The sequence below is a fragment of the Ochotona curzoniae genome, unplaced genomic scaffold, assembly GCF_017591425.1.
Source record: "Ochotona curzoniae isolate NIBS_2020 unplaced genomic scaffold, NIBS_Ocur_1.0 scaffold_3171, whole genome shotgun sequence".
NCBI classification, from domain to species: domain Eukaryota; kingdom Metazoa; phylum Chordata; class Mammalia; order Lagomorpha; family Ochotonidae; genus Ochotona; species Ochotona curzoniae.
The window spans coordinates 4033308-4057301 of record NW_024467104.1 but is presented as its reverse complement, the minus strand read 5'-3'; the positions used below and the strand labels follow the sequence as shown (position 1 = coordinate 4057301).

The following is a 23994-nucleotide window of genomic DNA, read 5'->3' as shown; positions in this document are numbered from 1 at the left end:
GCATCTGTACTCCCAAATGAAAGATGGACTCCCAATGAAACCATTAAATACATCTTGAAAATAGGATGCTAGACTTTCCACTATTGTCTATACCTACAATGTCAGTGTACACTTAAGTAGAAGAATGATGGACTTGTGAAGGTTTTTGAAAAACTATATAATAATAATAATAATAATAATACAGGGCAAATCAGTGGGGGAGGGGATCCCTGAGCACTTGGAATTGTATAATAAGAAATAAAAAAATAAAGAGTTTAAAAAATTTTAAAGGGGAAAAAAACCAAAGGAGGTACACTTGACATATTGTGGATGGATCTAGATGTTATGCTAAGTTAAATAAGCCATACAGGGAAAAAGAAACTACTGTATGATTACACTTGTATTTTAAATCCTTAGGTTCAATCATTGCTGGGTCCATGCAGTAGGTGTGAATAACATGAAGTTGTAAGGGGAACAGTTCCCCTGCTTGGCACGGCCCAGGGGAGCTTCCAGCTGTTTGGCAGTGCCCGAGGGATTTCTCTCTGACCACCTTGACGCAGTTTCACCCCCTTTCACATGGACACTCAACCACCCAACTAAGAATTTTTGTAATCTATTGAGGCACTGTTTGCTCCTGTAAGATGGCTTTTACAACCAACATGAGCTTAGGAGTTAATGTTACTGATAATGTCTTGGTGAGTGGGCCTTTAACTGTGCACAGGAGTACAATTAAGCCCATGCTGTTTCCAGAGACTTTATTGTGTGCCTACCCATTGCCATAAAATCTGGCTCAAACATTTAGCATGTTTTCTGGGAGATGGCTTGATAAGAATTTTACAAACTAATGGAAGTGCTGAGAGTATGGGCTGCAACTGCTATGACAAAAAATATAGCTACTGGGACCCTAAAAGCTATCTTGTTACTGGGACCCTAAGGGCTATCCTGTTATAGTTACTGTGACCCTAAAGGCCTTCCTGCTATGATAAAGAACATAGCTACTGTGACCCTAAAGGCTATCCTGCTATGGCAAAAATATAGTGACTGTAACCTTAAAGGTTAGCCTGTCCTTGCAACTCTGTAGAACATAGAACATGTAGTTGCTTTAGCTGCCTCCATAATTTTTTAACTAGAGGAAATATAGGGTGATTTTACTAACATCATAAAGATATACTTTTGATTACTGTTTGATCATTTATGAGGTTGTAGAACCTGCAGTTGTAGAGGGATTTAATGTTGGAAACTTTTTATCTTAAATCTTTATTTTTTTTCTCTTTTGATGTATTTCTCCCATTAAGTGATGGATAAGTTGTAGAATAAGAATTGTAGTAGGAGTGTGTTACTGAATAAGATGTGTTGTCTACTGAGAAATTCTTAGCTGCGACATCAGAATGGATAATGCCCTCTCTTAAGGTGAAACCATTTGTAGAATTATCTTTGGAAGCATTCACTTGCCCATTGTAGAGTTGAAACTTAAATGGAGTAAACATGGCTCATTGTCAATTGCAATTCTTTCTGCCGTTATAACTCTTGCTTTACTTCTTTAGTTAACAAACTGTGTGAGCTTGCAGGCCCAATGGCCTTTAGTGCCAATGGCCCCTAATCCCCATAAGCCAAGGCCTCAGACTTACTAACCCACACATAATTCAAGGTAGGGGTCTGGCTGTCACAGGTGTGCCAAGGATAGAGCCCAGACTTGAGGAGAGCAGGTGGGGCTGGCAAGCCGAGATAAGCAAGGAATGTGGAATCCTTCCTCACTCACCTCTCAAGCTGTTATAAATCGTATCCCCCCCCCCCCCTGAAGCTATGTCAAAATGCCCTAAAAGAAAACCGTGTGTTGCTTCTGTATAAATAAAGCAGACAGCTTTCTCGCATGGTCCACAATGATCTTGAAATTGTAGTGGTCCATCTCTTTTCTTCTTTCTATGCCTGTTTCACGCACCCTTCTCAAGCTCTGAACTCAGCTGGAGGTGGACTCCGGCAAATCATGTCATTCCTCAGTTCACCAGCCTGAAATGGCTGTCAATGATTCTATGAATATATACACACGTATATGTTGACTGTAGATCCTTAGATCATCACGTCTCCTGTCATACAGCTCACTTCTTTTCCTTCCGATATTTTCTCAGTTCATTCCATTTAAACAGCCTCTTGTTTGTTCAGTAAACACCAAGACTTGTTCTACCCTTTCTTGTACACTATCATTCCAGGAATCCCTCTGGCTTATCACTCCGATGTCTTCACATTTTGTCTCCTATTTCTCCATCTCATCGAGGATTAAGCATTGAAAAAATACTCCAACCTGTGCTGACCTCATGCCTTAGTACCCTCCTGTATGTTTCCCTCACCCAATCTTTTTTTAATCTTCTGCTGTTTATCTTTCATTAAAAGGTAAATGGGTCAGGAGTAAGGATCTTGAGCTTTTAATTTTGTATTTCTTCAGATATAATTGACAAATACTGCATATAGTTATGGTCTGTAGGATGTTTTAGTGCATATGTATTGTAAAATGATTACTACACATCCTTATTTTGCATTATTCTCTTTGGTGAGAGTGTTTGATATCTACTCTACCAAAAAATTTCAGTGGGCATCTGTATAAAATAAGCTTCATACCAAGCCATATGCCTTCCTTTCCTCCATCTTTCAGCACCTGGAAACATCCTTCTACTCTCTGCTTCTGTGAGTTTGACTGCTGCTTCTTGTTGATCCTGCGTGTCAAGCGAAGATCATGCAGTCTTTCTGGGTTTGCCTTACTAAATTATCTCCCCTAGGACAGTGCTCTCCATGTTCCTGAATGCTGTTACAAAAATTTCAGGCTGTGTGTACATGTGTGTTTGACAGAGAGAGAGAGAGAGGCTTCAAAAATTTCATGGAAAATGAATATTTAGAGAGAATTATGCATGGATTTCAAAATTTTTTGCACCAAATTAAACTTACTTTTTAACTCAATTTTCCATAAACTTTCTGATGTTTGTGGTATTTGCGTGTGTATGTGAATGTGTGTTGCATTGTTTAAACCATTAATGGACACTTAAACGGATTTGTTCTTTTTAATACAGTGACTAACACTGCCATGAACATGGGAGATCTCTCTTTGCACACTGATTTCATTTCCTGTGGATATATAACTGGAAGAGCAATTTCCAGATCAGGTGGTAACTCTTTTTTGTTTTAAATGAATATTTATTCATTCATTGTAAAAGTAGCAAGGTAGAGATAGAGAAAAAAGAGAGATTCCTTCATCGGCTGCCTCTCTCCCAAGCACTCACAGCAGTTGGGTCTGGGCTGGGCCTGGCCCAAGACAGGAACCAGGAATGTCACTCAGTTCTCCTACACAGGTGGCAGGGACCCAAGTATTTGGGCCATCATTTTCTGCCTCTTAGGTGAAACCAGATTGGAAGTGGAGGAGTCAGGACCCAAAGTGGCACTCTGGTGTGGGCTGGGTATTGTGAGTGGGGGCTTAACTTTCTGTGCCATAATACCCACATATATTTTTAATATTATGAGAAATCTTACACTGTTTTTCATTAATTCTGGTACTATTTTATGTTCTTATAATTAGTGATCAAGGGTTTCCTGTCCTTTGTAAGTTGCTAATGCTTTTTTAAAAAATTATTATTTCATTTTATGACACAATTTCACAGGCTCTGGGATTCCCCCAATCCCTCCCCAAGCCCTCTCCCCATATTGAATTTCTCCATATTGTTACAGTAGTATAGCTCAAAACCAGTCATAATTCCTTCATTGTGGGCATGGGCCATGCAGAGAGTCCAGCATCTAATTATCCAGATAAATTCAACAGTTTCATTGGGAGACCATCCCTTTCTGAAAGTAGAGCTGTCAGAATATAATGCCCCTCCTATGAAAAGCCACAACACCAATTCAACAACAGGAAGAAACATGGAAATTTACAACATCATGAAGTTAATTAACATGGCATTGAGTGACCAATCTGTTAGAAAATGCAAGTTCTTATCCACATCCTATAACTACTTCACTGACAACTCAATTTTAGTATATACACAACTGACTGCTATAAACCTTAAAATGGTTATAGGGTAATATTCAGCTGTCTCGTGTCTATTTTCATTTTTATATTTAGCAGCTGATAGTATTCAAGTGTGATTTTTATTGAACTTCACAAATTTTAGGATAGTCCAAACAGGCTTACAACTCTAATAAGCCATATGATAACATCTGAGGAGCAGAATAACTTTAGGAGGGCTGTGCAGAGAAATTTCAATACCTTAGTGAGGAGTAACTGATCTTTGTGTAAGGTATATGGGAGTCCAAACTGACTTTGTCCTGTCTGTTTTAAGCTTTCCTTATTGGTCTCTGTCTGTCTAGCTGAACTAACTTTTGAGGTTCTGGAACAACCATGATGGTCATTGCAAGAGAGGGTGGGGAGCCAAAGTTGGAACTAAGTAAGGACCAGAGAAAGCTCTTCTCCTGAGTCTGGAAGGAAGTTTTCTGTTCTTCTGTTTCTGAGGACCGCTCAGGGCTCCTGGCTGTTGCTAATACTTTGTTTTTAAAAATATCTTTCTTTTAAAAATATCTATTATTTGAAAGGCAGAGTTACAGAGAGAGGGCAAGACAAATAGAAATCTACCTACTGATTTACTCCCCAAATGGCTGCCATATCAGGGAATGGGGCCAGGCAAAACCAGGAGTTAGAGATTCCATCCAGGTGCCATGGGCCCAAGTACTTCAGTGATCTTCTGCTGATTTCCTAGGTGGATTCTCAGGCAGCTGGCTTAGAATAGAGCAGCCAGCATGTGAATTGGCCCCAAATGGGATATCAACATCATAGGTAGCAGCTTACTCTGATGTACCATAAATAGCATCAGCCCTGAATAAAAATTGTTATCTTTTGTGTTTAAACAAATAGCTTAATGTTTGAGAGAGAGACACCAACTCTCTCTTCTGTTCCCTATTTTACTTGAAAAATGCCTGCAATAGTCAGCATGAGGGCCAGATCAAAAGCCTGGAGCCAGGGACTTAATCCAGGCCTCCCACATGGGTGGCAGAAACCCGATGTCTTGAGTCACTGCCTGCCGCCCCCCAGGATCTGTGTTAGCAGGAAGCTCCATCAGGAGCACAGCTGAAACTTGACTTTAAGCACTTCAGTGTGGGAGGCAGGCGTTGCACAGGGCATCTTCACTGCTGTTCCACATGTCAGCTCCCTTGTGTCTCTTTGATAGAATCCATTCTAACAGATATGAAGTGATATTTTGTTGTGGTTTTAACTCGCATTTTCCGAATAAGTAATGATGTTGAGAATTTTCTTATATACATGTTTATGATGTGTATGCCTTTGCTTGAGAGATGCCTATGTATGTTTTTTGCCCCATTTAAAATCAGGTTTGGTTTTCTGCTATTGCACTGTTTGATCCCCTTACATATTTTGAATATCACCATCTTTTGAAATGCATGGCTGTAAATATTTTTTTCTCACTGTCTCTTCACCATGACCACTGTTACCATTAGGAATCTTACCATCCTTTGGTCACAGGATTTACTCAACAGACTCCATGAACAGAAGAATTTCATAAATACATTTATCATTTAAAAGTATCTTCCAATACCCAAGAAAGAATTCACTGGCATTCAGTAGGGTTTGCATATTTTCAAGGACTGTGCTTGTTAGAGAAGTTGCTGAAGATATTAAATAAATGTATAAATAATATTCAGCAAGAAACTTTACTCACAAAAAGGAATGACCAAAATGGGTATCCCGTAAACAAGATGACAGGTGTGTAGTTGAATGTAAATGAGTTATACTGTCTGGTAAATAAGCGTAGCCAGAGGTATCCTATAGCAAAGTTGATCAGACCAATCATTACTTGGATAGCCTACAAGAAAAGAATGTTACAGTCAGTTAATCATATTTAAAGAATTACAAATCAGATGACAGAAAGTGCTTGGGGGAGTATTCAGCCTGTGTGTTTCTGATTCACAAGCGTCCCGGTGAATACTCTTGTTCAGTCCTTTAAATGATCACAAAGTGTAGAGAAGCCATGATGATGGAAGAAGGTATCAGCCATGAAAGGACTTGGAATACTTGCTGGTAACTTGCAGGGATTAGTCATCAGTCATTAGTCATGAAGGTTTTTTGCTTGTTTTTTTAACTTTTACTGGTGTATTTTCTTTCTTGTAAATGAAGTTGTCTATCAGTTTATTTATGGACTGAGTTAGGGGTTTAGTCAGGGGGATAAAAACCCCAGAGAACTGAATTTACTACCCTAAGCTCTAGCTCCTTTTTCTAATACATTTCCATCACCCCTTGGAACCAGTTAATGGGACAATGATTTTCAACACAAATGGAATAGAACTCACTTGCAATCAATTGTGTTGAACACTCAGACTCTGGCCCAAACAGTTTAGGCAATTTTCACATTTTTTCTTATAGTGCTGACTGTGGATCTGATTGAATCCTCTGCTACTTTAGGTGCAACATGTAGAAAAATCTGGCATGTTAGGTTTGGTTAGGATAAGAGAAAAAGAATAGTGGCTCAGAATATTACTTTTCTGGGGGAAAACATGAAGAGTGTGCTAAGGACATTGCCAGGTCCTTAAAACCCTGTGATCTAGAATATCTGTTGAATATTATCACTGACCTCATCTTACATACAACATAGCTTCAAGATGTCTTCAAACTCTTTATACAAAGGGAAAAGCATAGTGCTAGAATGTTTGGGACTCAGTTTATCAGCTCTCTTCCACTGAGTAGATGAGATAGAGGAATCAATGTCTCCTTTCTTAAATATTCTGAACTTGCAACACCCAAGCCATTCACTCACTCAAGTGGCACTTACTGCTTACCCCAAGTGTTCTGATTTCTTTTGCCATCAAAAGTGTGGGATACTGGAATATTATTCAAAATGTGGCATAGACGTTTGGAAGAATGCATGGAATATATCCCTAAAGGAAAATGTAGAAAAAAATAAGCAATACTTTTTTTTGGATAAAACACTTAAAAGTCATTAGGGGTGTATTGTTGCTTTTTTGCATTTTTCACACTTCCCTGAAACAGTTAAAATAATTCCCTGGTGATGCTTTCTTGAACACAGCTAGCATCTTGGCAATTCTAGCTGTCCTAATAGATTTTATTCGTATTTAGCAACTTTAGATTATGTTTGTGAGTCTTCAGTATTCTTGGGTATAAATAACATAGTTGATTGAAGCAAAAACTGGTACTAGTGAGCTTATAGCATCATTAAAAATATTAAGTTCATCAAATATTACTCAGAACAAGACCAAAGGTCTAGACTGAACAAGAGGTGTCTCTGCCATTTCCCACCCCAAAACACTGCCACAGACTGCTTTAATGGTCAAACACGCCTCTCTCTCCTGGGTCATTATATATCAACCATTAATCATCAAGGATCGGTTACCAAATGGATGTATAAAACTCATCAGACTTGTAAAAACTTGATTATCAGATCACCCAGACCCCACTTCAGTGTTTGAATACTATTTTTTGGTCTCTTTCTGAAGTTTTGCCAAAATTCACACGATTCATTTGAATTATTTCTTCGAGTTTAGGTCATCTTGAACTTATTCCTAGATCACTGCATCAGTAATTGTGGTGTTTTGTCATGCTAGCCTAACTCATGGAAAGATGCCTGGAGGTTGACACTCCAGTGACTCCCGCCATTTCTATGGGTGTTTCAGATTGGAAGACGGCATGATCTGCCTGCAGCTTTCCTCAAAGTTGAGCAGAACACTTCTCCAAAGGTTCAGAGAAAATATGGTAACTTCATGACACCTAACTGTCTCGTAGCCAAAACTGGGGCTGTGTACCCATGTGAGAGATCCAGAAGAAGCTCCTGCCTCCTGGCTTTGGATCAGCTCAGCTCCAGCTGTTGTGGCACCTGGGGAGTAAAGCAGTAGATGGGAGATTTGTCTCTCCTCTCCGTAAATCTGACTTTCCAATAAAAATAAATAAATCTTTAAAAATCGGGGGGCACACCCTAAATACAGCTTGCTGCAAGATTGAAAAAAAACCCTTGATAACCACATAAATGAATCTAAAGTTATAAACCCATAACCAACATGCTGCAAAATTAAAATAGAAAAATCCGATTCCCAAGTAAAAGAACTAGATCACAGTGAGATTGCCAAGCCAGAAAATCCATGTGGAAATCACGTTTTTATATTTCTAGATGGCTGCTCTTGCCCTCCAGCTACAGGGAACACTCCTTCATGTAGTTCTGTACAGCTGGGCATGTCTTAACCTACACTGCACTTTCCTCATGTGGCACTTCATTATTCACAGCCAGTGACCTATCCACCACTAGGTGACATCAGATTCCTGGTTTTCTGAACTACACTTCACTTCTGTAAAAACTAGCGTTGCAGGGCCCGACTCCAGCAAAGCATTTGTAAACTGTAGGATTTTGTTAGTTTCTTGCCAAATCAATCTGATCAATGTCTCCGGTTGTTATTGCATTCTGCATAAACGGCTGGATTTGTTTATATTAGGCATGTGTTTGGGAAGGTCAGCTTTAACATGTAGTATAGGTTCACTGGCACTGAATTAATTTGGGGGGGGGGCCTTTAATTGTTAATACAGACCAGCACAATCATTCTTCAGAGAATACATATCCAGCGAAGCCAAGGTTGACTGGGGCGTGTAGCATCAACTAAGCAGGCTTGAGAAGGCAAACTGATTTTGATATGGAGGATTTTTACAAGAGTCCCTTTGGACATGGGGACTTCTAGTGTCCAGCTCCAAGTGTACAGCAGAACATCTAATCACGACAAAAGCTTCTCTCAAGCTGTGCTTGGTAGAGCATCCAAGGATGGGAAAACACAATGAGGACAATTCTAACTCACTTTGTTTGGAAATCAACCATGCCTATGGTGAACACTGTTTACTAGTTTCTATGACAAAAACAAAGGTCTATCTCCTAGGCCACAGAGAATGTAAAACGGGGAGGTGGGAATGCAGGGATTATTATTGCCACAGCCTATTCTTTGATTATGGGACATCTAAGTCAATACATCTTTTTTTTTAATGTTTGCCTGTGAATCAGCCAACTTGTGTCTGAATGGGTGCTGTGCATTTAAAAAAAGGATCATGTATTCAAAAACACACAATGGAAAGGTATAGAATAAATTAAAAGTGCCAGGGTATAGTGAGGGGCTCCTCCCTCCCTCTAAGTGGTTTGGGAAATGCTCTATGGAGACGTTGGGAGCACTTGCTCTCTATGGATGCTCATTTTTTTCCCTGACACCTGTGACAAATCAGCACAGACCCCACACTCACGTGTACTGTGAATCATTCCGCAGCGGTGTGCTAAATTTCAGAGCCTTGTGGCCCGCGGAGCCCAATGGGCACTGCCTCCTCGGTGGGGCCCCTCATCCCACCTGCCTCGCGGGGTTCTAACGCCGCGGTTGGGGCCAAGAGCGTGCCTTGGAAGGCGAGAGCGTTGCCCCAGCGTTGCACCCACACTTGAGTCATCCTCTGGGAGCTCCGGCAGCTTGGCTGATCTCAGAGGCTGCCGGGAAGATTGGGAGGTCTTGGACTGACACAAAGGCGCTCCTTCCCAGCTGTGTGGGCACCATCCCAGTCCTTGGTGTGTCTTCGCGTCTCTATCTGCACACTGATCACGTGGCAGTCGCGTTGCTTAACTGAGGAGACAGTCCCCTTGAGGAACTTTAATAATCGGAAGCTCCAGCACACACTTCAGCGGGGTGCGGGTACGGCTTAGACTTAGCATCTTGAGCTCTTAGCGTTTTCTTTTGTGGAGTGGGTAAGGGATCCCTGGTCACACACTGTGGCTCTTGGTGAAAGATTTTGGGGGCCAAGCCTTTTTACAAACATCCTGCACTGCTTCCAGCAGGCACTTTTGTGCTGAACCCGACTTTATTCCTGTTTCACACCAAAGTCTGGACTAAGTTCTCAAACAGTTTTCATTAGATGGCTAACTATGAGTAGCATATGGGAATGGTATCTGTTGAGTTTTTATGCTTGGTGTTTTGCCGATTATTTGATTTTCATTGGGTGCCAAGTATGTGCCTGGCATTGTTCCCAATGTTAGGTGGGCATTGGACAGTGAAAGGGTGAAAACAACCTGCCTTCTTGTAGATCTTACATTAAGTGGGCCTGTCAATGGGGGCGTTCTGGACAGTTCTCACTACAAGGAGGACCCACGATCACAGACCTAGGGAAGGTGAAGGCGAGACCCTCACGGACATCTGTTGAGAAAAGATACCTGGCAGCTGGATCAGCGTGGGAGGGTTTCCCAGGAGGATTTGGCTAAGGCAGGCAGTGGGGAGAAGGGGCTGCTGGGGGAGGAAGATCATGCAGGGACTTGGCACGACCCGAGAGTGAGATGAGGAGTATTTTTCTTTAGATATGTTAAATTTTTGAGAAGAACAAATATATCGAGAAACCAAAATGCAGAAAAAGATATGTTGAATTCCGTCTTAGTCATTACCCAGCTTGAACATCTATCCTTCACAACTTTATTTTACCAGCTATCCTCCTTGTCATCTTTGTAACTTTTCCTGGACCAGGCGACACATTGTTTCATCTTCAAATATTCCAGTATGTGTTCCAACAGGAGAGAGAGGAGGTTTTTTTTTGTTCACTTTTAAAAGAAATGTCATTATTAGATTTAGTAAAGTTATCAAAGGTTACTTAATCTTACCTAATATTTAAGTTTTCTGGTTGTCTCAGAGAAAGTGTTATCATAAATGGGCTTGTTTGAATTACAATTTAAATAAAGTCTGATTATTTCACTTGGTTACTTTATCTGTTAAGTCATACTAATCTATTTACGATTCCTCTCCTTTTAAAGCTGCTTTTTTGTTTTATTAAGAAAACTAGTATTTATTCCTTATCTCCCACATTCTGAATTTGTCAGATTGTTTCTGTGTGGTGTCATCTAACTTGTAGTTAGTTCTATGCTGTAAATACTGGTCCTCATATTTTTGGATATATGTAGGTTCACATTCTCTGACAAAATGCTTCATGGTTAGGGCTGTCTACTTACTGCTACTCGACCGTGAGATAGGCTTAATGACTGCTGCTATCTTTTTGGGAGAGAGAAAGATGATCTGTCCATTTAGATATTGTCCTGATCTGCCCATTCCACTTTTTTTCTTGTCATGTTTTCTCATAATGTATTTTAATGCCAATTGGTTACTGCTGCCTAGGCCTGCTGTAACATTAGAGGCTGTACACTAACAATTTCAAAAATTCTATCATTGGTTCTTAATTTATTTTGTCCGGCATTCTCCTGAAAAGAATGATTTCATAATTTTTCTTGGGGATTATTCATGTTACAGGAATCATTTATGTAAAAAAGAAAAGTGTAAAGGCAAATGTAAAAACCAAGATGTCCACATGCTTCCCTTCCGTTCAACATCACATCAGAGACTCTAACCAGGAAAATTAAAATATAAAAAGATATCCAGATCGGTCAAGGAAAAGGTAGATTGCTTCTGTTAATAAATGGAACAATACTGTATATACAACATTTTGCAGACTTCGAGTCCAAAAAATTAAGACTAATAAAGTTCTGCAAGAGGGTAGAATACAAAAAGCCAACTGTATTTATACTCATTGCTAATGAAAAGCCAAAAATGAAATCCAGAACATAAGTGTGTTTAAATAGCATTAAAAAAAAAAAAAACCACAATAGTGGGGCCAGTGTTGTGACAGTGGATTAAGATGTTGCTTGTATCGCCAGCACCCCATATTAGAATGTTAGTTTGAGTCCTAGCTGATAGTACTTTGCTCCAGCTCCCTAGTAGTAGTCCTGGAAAGGAAGTCAATGACTTCCTAAGTAATTAGGCCTTTGCTCAAGTAGATGGAGTTCCAGGTACCAGGTTATGGCATGATCTGGCTTATTGTGGCCTTTTTGGATATGAAGCAGATTACAGAAGATCTCTCTCCCATCCTGTCACTCTGCCTTTCAAACAAATAATTATGTATATGTATACATATAATTGAAATATTTTGGGATATAAGGAAAACCATCTATAACTTCACTAAAAACTACAAAGCATTTTTGAAAAAAAATTATAGAGATTTAAATGGAAAGACAGCATGCATTTGTGGATAAGGAGACTTATTTAAATAAGTAACTCTCCATATTGGTTTTCAGATTCATTATAATCCTTATCAAAATCTTCATTAGTTTTTCTTATAGAAATTGAGAAACTGATCCTTTGAACAATTTTGAAAAAGACCAAAGTTGGAAGATTCACATTTTTAAAAAAGATTCATTTTATTTTTATTGGAAAATCAGCTATACAGAGATGAGGAGAGACAGAGAGGAAGATCTTCTATCTGCTGATCCACTTTTCAAGTGGCTGCAATGGCCAGAGCTGAGCCAATCCGAAGCGAGGAGCCTGGAGCCTCTTCTTTCAAGTCTCCCACATGGGTGCAGGGTCCCAAGGTTTTGGGCTGTCCTCTACTGCTTTTCCAGGCCACAAGCAGGGAGAGAGTTAGATGGGAAGTGGGGCTGCCAGGACACTAACCGATGGCCATATAGGATCAGAGCAGGCACAAGGTGACAACCTTAGCCGCTAGGCTACTACGCCCGGGCCCAAGACTCACTTTAAAAAAAAATTTTTTTTATTCCTGATTTTTTTTCACATTTTATTATTATTGCTATCATTTTATGATACAGTTCCATAGTTCCAAATTCCCTTATCCCAGCCACAATTCCCTCTCCCCTACTTAGTTCCTCTATATCATTACTAACATATAGTTCTTCATACTCAGTCATATGTCCATCATTGCGGGCATGGACAATGGCAGAGTCCAGAATCCTATTGTCAACATATAGTAAACAGTTTCATTGTAAGTCCATCGTGGTCTGGAAGCAGTAAAGCATACGCCACTGCATCGTCACATCTGGACGTTAGCCTCCATTTCACAGCTACTGTACATCCCCTTAAATGAAAAGTCATGATACAAAATCAACAATAGAAAGAAAAATAGAAATTTACAATGCCATGAAGTTAAATGACATGTTACTAGATATGACAGTGTCCATTACACAGCTACTATACATCCCCTCTGAATGAAAAGCCACAAAATAAAATCAACATCAGGAAGAAAAAGAAATTAACAAAGCCAAGAAGTTAAACAGCATGCTATTAAATGACTAATGTGTAGCTGAAGAAATGAAAATCTAGAACCTTCTTGAAGAAAATGATGCCACTGCATGATCTACGAGTCATTGAATGATTTAATCAGAAGAAAGTGTTTTGAAGAGATGAAACTAACAGAAAACAAAACCCATGTGATATAGTTTCTGCTGATCTTTGTTGAAGTGTGTCTCCTACAGACAATAAACAGATGGATTTAGTTTTTTAATCCAGTCTACTAATCTATGTTTGACTGAGCTTAAGCCATTCAGATTCAGAGTTAAATATGCTTGGGTGGTACTTTGGTCCTGTCATTTGAGGAATGGGTTGTTCATTGGTTTAGTCCTCTGTTGTCATTTTACTGGGATGTTCTTCCCATTTGCCTTTGGTTTTGTTGGGTGCCATTCCTCTTCTCTGTCAAGAGAACATCTTGAAGTATCATTTGTAGGGCAGGTTTGAAAGAGGCAAATTTTTTTAACTTTTCTTTACTCTGGAAGAATTTTGTTTCATTTTTAAAGTCAAAAGAAAACTTTGCGGGGTATGTTATCCTAGGCCGACAATTTTTTTCTTTTAGAATCTGGAATATGTCATCCCATTCTCTTCTTGCCTGTAGAGTTTCCGGTGAGAGATCTCTTGTGAGCTTAATTGGCATTCCTTCATATGTCAATTGATTTTTTTTTCATGTGCACATTTCAGGATCTTTTCCTTGTGTTCAATTGAAGAGAGTCTGATGATCATGTATCTTGGTGAAGATGGCTTTTGATCAGGCCTGTTGGGAGTTCTGTGCCCTTCCTGGATCTTGTTTCCCAATTCTTTCTCCAGATGAGGGAAATTTTCCTTGATTATTTCATTAAATACATTTGCAAACTTGGTTTCTCTTTCTGCATCTTCTGGGACTCCCATAACTCTTATGTTAGGCCTCTTAATAGTGTCTTTTAATTCCTTGAATACTTTTTTTGGGCTGATCCAGCTCTGCTTCCAGCTTTTTCTTTGCTTCCTCCTGGTGACAGGAAACATCTGTCCAATTCTGAGATTCCTTGTTCTGCTTGCTTCATTCTATTTTGGAGACTCTCCACTGTACTTTTAATTTGCTCTACTGTGTTCTTAATTTCTGATGTACCAGCCTTGATTTGCTTTACTGCTTGCTTAAATTCTTTAAACTCTTGCATGAGCTTCTCATTTTTGATTAGAACTTTTAAAATGAGTCTTATGGATTCTGTGTCCTCCATTTTCTTGATGTCTGCCTCAGTGAACTCTGAGGTTGGCAAAGGGTTTTGCTCCTTTGCAGGGGAGTTTTCAGTGATAATCATTGTGCCTCTGTTTCTTCTTTTGCTCTTGGTCATTGTACTTCTGGTTAGCAGAGTCTTCTCCTTGGGGCAGGTTTGTAAGCTGTGTCACCCACAGGTCTACAATGTGATTTTACATATTATGGTTGGTACACAACTTTTTGCTTGCAGCCACTTGTGTCACTCCCTCCAGCGGGTTCCAGGTCTGGGTTCTTTTTTTTTTTTTTTTTTATTGTTGCTTACATTATATTATGTAGTACAGTTTTATAGGCGCTGGGGATCCCCCCCACCCCTCCCATACCCCTCCCCCCATGGTGGATTCCTCCACCTTGTTGCATAACCATAGTTCAAGTTCAGTTGAGATTCATTGCTTGCAAACACATGCCTAGCATAAAGTTCAGCGTCTTATTGTCCAGATAAGTTCAGTGGCCTCTTGGGGAGACCTTCTATGGTCTGAAGATAGGTCTAACAGAGTAAAGATCCAGTCAGTTAAAAGCCCCAACAAGGCCTCAGTATCATTACACAACATTATGGAATTAATTGACATAGTATTGGGTAAACAATATGTTAAAAATAATGCAAGTTCCATTCTTCGAAACATCTGGGTTGAGACAGTATCAATGACAGGTTCAAAAAATAACAAACAACCAAACAAAAAATTACAGGTTAAATCAAGGCAAACATGTGGTATCTAATCTTTTGGGATTCGCTCATTTCCCTTAGCATTATAGTTTCCAGTTGTGCCCATTTAGCCACAAAGAACTGCATTTTGTTTTTTTTAATAGCTGAGTAGTATTCCATGGAGTAGATGAACCAAAGCTTTCTTATCCAATCTTCTGCTGATGGGCATTTCGGTTGCTTCCATGTTTTCGCAATTACTGATTGTGCTGCAATGAACATAGGGATGCATGTTGGTTTGTCGTAAAACAGGTGTTTTGGATATATTCCTAGGAGTGCTATTGCTGGGTCATATGGTATGCAGATTTTGAGTTGTTTGAGTGTTCTCCAGACTGATTTCCATAAAGGCTGTACCAATTTGCAGCTCCACCAGCAGTGGAGTAGGGTTCCCTTTTCCCCGCATCCTCGCCAGCAAGCGTCGTTGGTGTTCTTGTTTATGTGGGCCAATCTTACTGGTGTTAGGTGGTACCTCATCGATGTTTTAATTTGGATTTCCCTTATTGCTAGGGAGCTGGAACATTTTTTCATATGTTTGTTTGCCATTTGGACTTGTTCCTTTGTGAAATGTTTGCCCATTTCCCGTGCCCATTTCTTGAGTGGCTTGTTTGTTTTGGTTTTTTGGTTGTTTTGAAGTTCTTTGTATATCCTGGAAATTAGCCCCCTATCGCCTATATCGTGTGCAAAGATCTTCTCCCACTCTGTGGGTTGCTTTTTTACTTTGTTGATTGTTTCCCTTGCTGTACAGAAGCTTCTTAGTTTGATGAGGTCCCATTTGTTTATTCTGTTCTCAACTGCTATTGCTTTTGGTGTCCTTCTTAGAAAGTCGGTACCTACTCCTAGGTCTTGCAGGGTATTTCCTACATTTTCTTGCAAGAGTTTGAAGGTTTCTGGATGTAGGTTTAGGTCTTTTATCCATGTAGATTGGATCTTAGTGTATGGTGATAGATGTGGGTCTATCTTTTTGTTTCTACAGGCTATCAGCCAGTTGTCCCAACAACATTTACTAAAGAGTCCTTCCCACTTGCTTAAGCTGTCATTGGTCTTTTTGTCAAAGATTAATTGGCTGTATCTGTGTGGATTCCCTTTTTCTATTCCCTGTTTCTATTCTATTCCATTGATCTTCCTTTCTGTCTTTGTGCCAGTACCAGGCTGTTTTGATAACCACTGCTCTATAGTATGTCCAGAGGTCCGGGATTGTGATTCCCCCTGCTAACCTCTTATTTTTCAGGATGGTTCTAGCTATTCGTGGTTTTTTGTGTTTCCAGATGAACTTTTGAATCATTGTATCCAGTTCCATGAAGAATGTTTTGGGCAATTTGATTGGAATTGCGTTGAAAATGTATATTGCTTGTGGTAGTATAGACATTTTAATGATATTGATTTTGCCTATCCAGGAGCACGGGATGTTATTCCATCTTTTGAGGTTTTGTTCAATTTCCTTTTTAAATAGTTTGTAGTTTTCTTCGAATAGGTCTCCTACACTTTTGGTTAGATTTATTCCCAAATACTTCATACTTCTCTCTGCTATTTTGAATGGTATCCTGTTGGTTAGATCTTCTTCCATCTTGGTGTTATTTGCGTACACTATGGCTGTTGATTTTCGTTCGTTAATTTTGTACCCCGCCACTCTGCCAAACTCTCGTATAAGTTCTAGCAGTTTCTGTATTGAGTCTCCTGGTTTTTCTATGTATAGGATTATGTCATCTGCATATAGTGAAAGCTTGACTTCTTCGTTTCCTATACGTATGCCTTTGATTTCTTTTTCTTGTCTTATGGCCTCTGCAAGTACCTCTAGGACTATGTTGAATAGCAGTGGTGATAGTGGGCACCCTTGTCTTGTTCCAGATCTCAGTGGGAAGGGTTCTAGCTTTTCTCCATTCAGTATGATACTGGCGTTGGGTTTTTCATAAATTGCTTTAATTATGTTGTGGATTTTCCCATCTATGCCTACTTTGGCTAGAGTTTTTAGCATGAAGAGGTGTTGGATTTTGTCGAAAGCTTTTTCTGCATCTATTGAAACTATTATGTGGTTCTTGTTTTGCAGTTTTTGGATATGGTTTATAACATTTATGGATTTCCGAATGTTGAACCATCCCTGCATTCCAGGGATGAATCCTACTTGATCCGGATGAATGATCTGTCTGATGATTTTTTGAATTCTATTGGCTAGGATTTTGTTGAGAATTTTAGCATCAATGTTCATCAGAGAAATAGGTCTGTAGTTTTCCTTCTCTGATGGTTCTCTATCCGGTTTTGGGATTAAGGTGATGTTGGCTTCATAGAATGAGTTTGGGAGGGTTGCTTCCTCCTCTATTGTTTTGAAGAGCTTGTAGAGGATTGGGGTTAGTTCTGTTCGGAATGTTTTGTAGAATTCTGTAGTGAAGCCGTCTGGGCCTGGGCTTTTTTTCGTTGGGAGATCCTTGATGACTGTTTCAATCTCTACCTCGGTTATGGGTTTATTTAATTCTGCAGTTGCCTCCGGACTGAGTTTTGGTAAATGGTGGGAGTCCAAGAACTTTTCTATTTCTTGGTGGTCCTCAAATTTGTGGGAGTACAGTTCTTTGTAGTAATTTCTAATTATTTTCTTAATGATTGCAGTGTCTGTTGTTATGTTGCCTTTTTCATCTTTAATGCTGTTGATTCTCACTTTCTCTTGTTTTTTTTTTGGTCAATCGGGCCAGTGGAGTGTCTATTTTGTTTATTTTCTCAAAAAACCAACTTTTTGATTTGTTGATTTTATGTATAGTTTTTTTGATTTCTATTTGGTTTATCTCCTCCCTTGTTTTGATGATTTCTTGTTTCCTATTGTGCGTGGGACTCTTCTGCTGCTGTTTTTCCAGATCCTGGAGGTGTGTGGTTAGTTCCTGTATTTGGCGTCTTTCTTGGGCCTTGACATGCGCTCCGATTGCGATGAATCTACCTCGTAGCACTGCTTTGGCGGTGTCCCACAAGTTTTGGAATGTAGTATCAGAGTTTTCATTGGTTTCCATGAATTTTTTGATCTCATCTTTAATTTCTTCTCTGACCCATTGTTCGTTTAATAGCATATTGTTCAATTTCCAAGAGTGCCTATACTTCCTGGGGAGTTTTGAGTTGTTGATTTCCAGTTTCATCCCATGGTGGTCTGAGAGGGTACATGGTATGATACTAATGTTTTGGAAGTTGTTTAGATTCGCTTTATGTCCTATCATGTGGTCGATTCTGGAGAAGGTGCCATGCACCGCTGAGAAGAATGTATAGTCTGTGGCCTTAGGATAAAAAGTTCTATATATGTCTACTAAGTCCAGTTGTTCTATTGTTTGTGTGAGCTCTGTTGTTTCTTTGTTGAGTTTTTGTTTCGTAGACCGGTCCATTGTTGTTAGAGGTGTGTTGAGATCGCCTACAAGAATTGTGCGGGTGTCTATGTCTTCCCTTAAGTCTGTAAGTAATTGCTTTACGTAACTAGGTGCATTAAGATTCGGTGCATAAACATTAATGATGGTGATTGCTTCTTGATGGATCATTCCTTTCACCAGTATAAAATGGCCTTCCCTGTCTCTTTTGATGTTAGTTAGAATGAAATCTATTTCGTCTGAAATTAGGATAGCTACCCCAGCTTTTTTTTCTCGTCTATTGGCGTGAAATATCTTTTTCCATCCCTTCACTTTCAGTTTCTTTGCATCCTTTCTGGTTAGATGCGTTTCTTGTAGGCAACAGATGGTTGGGTCTTGTTTGATGATCCATTCTATTAATCTCTGTCTTTTGATTGGTGAATTTAGACCATTTGTGTTGAGAGTTAAAATTGAGAGGTTGCAATTTTGCCCTGCCATGTGATTGTGTTGTGTGTGTGTTGTTGCCTATGTAATTGTCTTGTTTGTGTGGCCTTTAGTTTGGAGACCTTCTTATTTGCCAACTTTGTTTGTGATTTGCCTCCTTTTTGTCCGGGACTAGCGCATTTCTAAGGAGACTTTGCAGAGCTGGTTTTGTGTAGACATATTCTTCTAGTTTTTCTTTGCTATTGAAGTATCTGATTTCGTTCTCATATACAAATGAGATCTTTGCTGGGTAGATTATTTTTGGTTGACAGTTGTTTTGTTTCAGGACTTGGAAGATCTTTGTCCATTCTCTCCTTGCTTGTAGGGTCTCTTCGGAGAAGTCAGCAGTGATTCTGATGGGTTTTCCCCTGTATGTGATCTTTTCTCTACTTCGTACTTGTCTCAGGATTCCTTCTTTGTCTTCATTGGAGTAGAACTTGAGCACCGTGTGTCTGGGTGAAGATCTCTTTGGATCATGTCTGTTGGGAGTTCTCTGTCCGTCCTGTATGCGGGGTGGATTTGTGTTCCAAGTGTTTTGGAAGTTTTCCTGTATAATTTCATCAAGCACTGCTTGCATCCCAGATTCTCTTTCTACTCCCTCGGGGAGGCCGATGATCCGAATATTCAGTTTTCTAAGGTAATCTTTCATCTCTTGCATCATTTTATTAGTTTTGCTGAGGTTTGTCTCCAGCTGTTTAATTCGCTGGACACCTTCATTTTGTGTGTCTTCTGTTTCAGAGATCCTTTCCTCTGCCGCATTTATTCTGTTGATGAGGCTTTCAATTTTATTCTCTTGGGCATCCAGTTTGGTTTTGATTTGTTGTATTTCGGTGATTATGCGGTTCTGGAGGTCTTCCAGCTTTGTGTCCACGTCTCTGAGAGATTTTAGCATTATTTTCATCAATTCCTTTGTTGGTAACACTTCCATGTCTTCATCTCGCATCGCCGATATTGATAATGGCTTTTGGCCCTTGTTTGGTGGGGTGCTGGCTCTTTCATCTGGAGCACAACTCTTTCTGGTGGTTTTTCCCATTGCGTTGGTGTATTCTGGTGGGGCAAATGGACCCGTGTGTTGAGGGGCTGTCAGGTGCTTTCCTGTAGAGATTGGAGCCTGCAGGCGTGGTGTTGCCGGGCGTGGTAATTTTCAAGGCACCGTTGGTGCGTTCTCAGGGCCCGGGGCTGTAGAGCACCACCTTGGGGGCCCAGTGGATTCCAGGCACACTCTGGGCACCTCTTCTACAGGTGTGACACCCCAGGGCGTGGAGGGATGGAGGCGCTCTCTGGGTGTGCCCCCTGTGCGGGAATCCCCAGGGCTTAGAAGGTTTTATGTGCTTTCTCCCTGCGTTCTCCGTGTCAGGGACTGCAGGGTTTTTCAGGGCCCACCTGTTGCGTCTCCCACACACGGGACTGTGGGTGAGGCACTTTCCAGGCGTGGCTCTTGTGCAGTGAATCCACCACTCGTGGTGTGTGGGTGTTCAGAGCCCCTGCTCCCGTGTGGCTCCCCCACACAGGCCCTTAGCGGAGGAGTGACCCAGGCGCCCTGTTATAATGACTTCACGGCAGGTTCTCACCGTGTCAGTGTGATGCAGGAGTTTTCAGAGCTCTCCTGGTGGGTCGCCCACGCTCAGAACTGCGGAGTGGGAGGCTAGGAGTGAGCAGTTCACCCTATGGGAGTGGTACCTGCGTGCCAGGGACACACAGCGCTACACTTCCCAAAACTGGGAGCTCTCCTGACACCTGACACCTGACACCTGTGCTGCGGAGGCGGCTGCTGCAGGCAGCGATCAGAATCCTCCACCAGGCAGGATGTGGGGGACTCCAGATCCTCGCCAGCAGCCTCTGCGCACCGAGACGCACTGGCCCCCCTCAGCGCTGGAACATCCGAGGCGCCTTCCCTCACCACCAACACCACTGTGCGTAGTTCCCAAGGCACAGATCCAACCGTTTCAGGCTGCCTGCCCCGCCTTCTCAGAGGCTGGAACCTCAGTAGGGGGCGAGGAATGCGGAGGCTGCCACGTCAACCCCCCCGCTCACCAAACGTCCGGCTGCTGCAGTCTGCCTCCGCCGCTGTCAAAGGCTTCCCGCCGGCGACGATCCACCCGATCTCCCTGCCTCCGAGCTGGCCGCGTCTCCCGTCAGGCCGTTTTCAAAAGTGACTCTGCAGGTCTGGAGTGGGATGTCGGTTTCTCTACCTTTGTCCTGCTCCGTTCTCGTTGTTCTTCCGAGTTGTGTGGATCTTTTTGGCTCCACACTGTCCCAGGGAGCTTCACAGACCTCTCCCTGCGGTTCCCTGCTGTTCCTCTTTGCTGCTTCTGTAGCGTTTTATCCCTATCTCGCTGAACGCTCCCTCACAGCCTTCCTCCTATGTCGGCCATCTTAAAACCCTCCAGGTCTGGGTTCTTATGTCAGATTTCCACCGTGGTCTCCAAACCCCAGCGTTGGTTCACCACTCTCCACTTTGTGTGATACCATGCTGAGGCTGCACCGTTGCCTCTGCAACCTTTCTCCCACTTCTGGTTGGAGCAGATCCCTGGATTAGAGAGACACCAGGTGTCCTGTAGAATTAGGTTGTTGGTGGCGCTGATCTTGTTGGAACCTGTTGGATGTTAGGTCTGGGTACTACACGGACCAATTTTGACCAGTATGAGGCCACAGTTGGTATTATTTTCCTGTGGGACCTCAGCGAGTTCTCAGGATCTCAGTGAGTTCTTGCGAGCTCAGCACATGTGCAGTTCACTGTTGTCCAAAGCTATTGCCACAGTGGCCAAAATGGTGCATGACGTACCACCACTATAGTTCTTGTTCTGCTGGCCGACAGATCCGAGGGCTACCCAGACCTGCCCCGGGTGGAACCTGTAGAATGCATGTTGATTCAGTTCACCGAGACAGAAATGAGTTCATTCCCAGCTTGGCGTATTGTCAGTCCTTTCTATTGCCTTTGCCTCCTTATGCAAAATGGTGCCCAATTCAGCTCTGGGGGGATGATTGTGCTATAAAATCTACCCTGTTCTTTTAACTGCCTGTCTGGGATCTGCTGCTCTGTCTCTGCTCCTGGCCAAATCAAATGGACCAGCAGGACAGTCAGTTCTTTGTTTGGGTTCACCTCCCAAGCTCCCAGTGAAAGTCCTTTCCCACCTTGCTGCTTGCTGGTGGAGTTCTGGCTGCTGGTGGAGTTCAGATTGCCGTGCTGGAGTATCAGTCACTGCAACACCACACTGCTGTGCCCGCTGCTTTCCTGTGTCTGTCAATCTCCAGGTGCCCCTCTGTTGTTGTTCTGTCATTTCCTATTTCCTGAAATATGTCCTCTCTGCTTCATCCTGATTAAATATTTTTCCATCCATTTAAATGTGTCCTTATCCTATTCTGCCATCTTGATTCTCTTATTCCTGATTTGAAAGCTTACTACTGGGGATAGTGTTTTCATATGATGAGTTAAACCACTGCCTGTGATGTGGGCATTCATACGGATGCCTGTTCGAATCCCAATTGATCCACTTCTGATCATTCAGCTCTCTGTGAAAGGCAGCAGTGAATGTCCCAGTCTTTGGTATTCTGCAAATATATGGGGGACCCAGATGAAGCTCCTGGCTCCTGGACTCATTGTGGTTACTCAATGGAGTGAGCCAAATGGTTGAATATCTCTGTACTCTACCTTTCAAATAAGTCCTTTTTTTTTGTTAACATACTTCAACACTGCAGTAATCAAGGCAGTGTGATACTGGCCTAAGGATTAGACATTTTTTTTAAAAAAAAAAACAATGAAGGGACAGGCAGATATGAAAGTACCTCTTGAAATATCCACATTCTGCATCAAGGTACTGGGTTCATGTTTTGGCTCTGCTGTGGGTTACAGTTTCCTGTTAATGTACATCATGGGGAATAGTAGAAAACGAACGTGCCAGGTACTTGGGTCTCTGGGATCAGTGTGGGAACCCTGTTCTTTTTTGACTGGGTTAAACCCTGGCCAGTGCAGGCATCTGGACAATGCGCCGCTGAATGGAAGACCTCTCTTTCAGATAAAATAAGCTTGACTGTGAACGCAGACTCAGTTCCTTACACCATAAAATTAACAGCAGAGTGAACGTGTAAATATACTGGATTCATCCCACAGCAATTAGAAATAAACCAATTGGGGCTGACACTGTGGTTCAACAAGCTAATCCTCTACTACATCCCATATCAGCTCTGTGACCTGGCTACTCCACTTCCAACCCAGCTCCTTGCTTATGGCTTGGAAATGCAGCAGAGGATGATCCAAATCCTTGGGCCCCTGCACCCACATGGGAGAGCCAGAAGAGACTCCTGGTCCCTGGGCTTCAGATCAGCTTGGCTCTGGCCATTGCAGCCATTTGGGATGGCAGATGGAAGGCCTTCTTATTGTCATTTCTTCTCCCTGTAAATGTGCCTTCTAAACAAAAATAAGCAGATCTTAACAATAAGTAAATTAATCAATGTATGATATGCACATGGGTGAATTTTAAAAACATGTTTGTGTGCATAACTTATTTGAATTATAATGCATGCCTATTACAGAATGCTATAATAAGATTTATGTTTTATATAAGGGAGTAATGTTCATGGAGTAAGGGAATATTTCTTAAAACTAGAAAAAAGTCTTTACCAGCACAGTGAAACAATTCTAAGGAGATGTTTGCAAAATTAAGTTATGATGAGCCATATTCTAAAATTGTGGAAATTCAGAACATTTTGTAAGTTGGAATTCCTAGAAAAAAATAAAATCCAGTAGACATTTATTCATGAAATCTCAATGACATAAAGAGATGGCTAATTTTCATGTACTTTCTGAATTACAGGTAACCTGTGCATATTTTAATAATATCTTGTAAGAAACAATGTTAGAGCTATCAGTTAAAACCTCTTCACAGGCAACGGGACTCTACGATTTATGATTTTCTTCCTTTTCACAATGAAATTGCTTCTTGAAATCATGTTGACCACATCACCGTGTCAATATCAGATCTAGATTCTCCTGTAGAAACATGGAACTGATTCACAGGTTTTCTCTTGCACAAAAGTGTCTCTGGACTCAGGTTGACCATCTTCACTCTGACATAAACTTAACGATAGGATCCCCATATAGAAAAAACATATTCGCATAGCTTCATTTTTATTAATTAAATGGGGGA

The 23994-nt window shown here is 41.2% G+C and overlaps 1 protein-coding gene across 2 annotated transcripts in view; it reads right to left on the bottom strand.

Moving 5' to 3' along the window:
• MS4A8 (membrane spanning 4-domains A8) overlaps positions 1-6861 on the bottom strand; it is a 40821-nt gene extending 33960 nt beyond the window's left edge. Inside the window, exons 1-2 of one of the 2 annotated variants that reach the window (XM_041004185.1) lie at positions 6802-6861; positions 5688-5831 (exon numbers count right to left, since the gene is read on the bottom strand). Coding sequence is in view for 1 of the 2 variants with exons in the window: in XM_041004187.1 (XP_040860121.1) it covers positions 5688-5831; positions 6802-6828 (171 nt within the window). In the remaining variant the exon portion in view is untranslated. The remainder of the gene's footprint in view (positions 1-5687; positions 5832-6801) is intronic. The other variant, XM_041004187.1, reaches the window with a different exon arrangement.
• Between the last annotated feature and the right edge of the window lie 17133 nt (positions 6862-23994).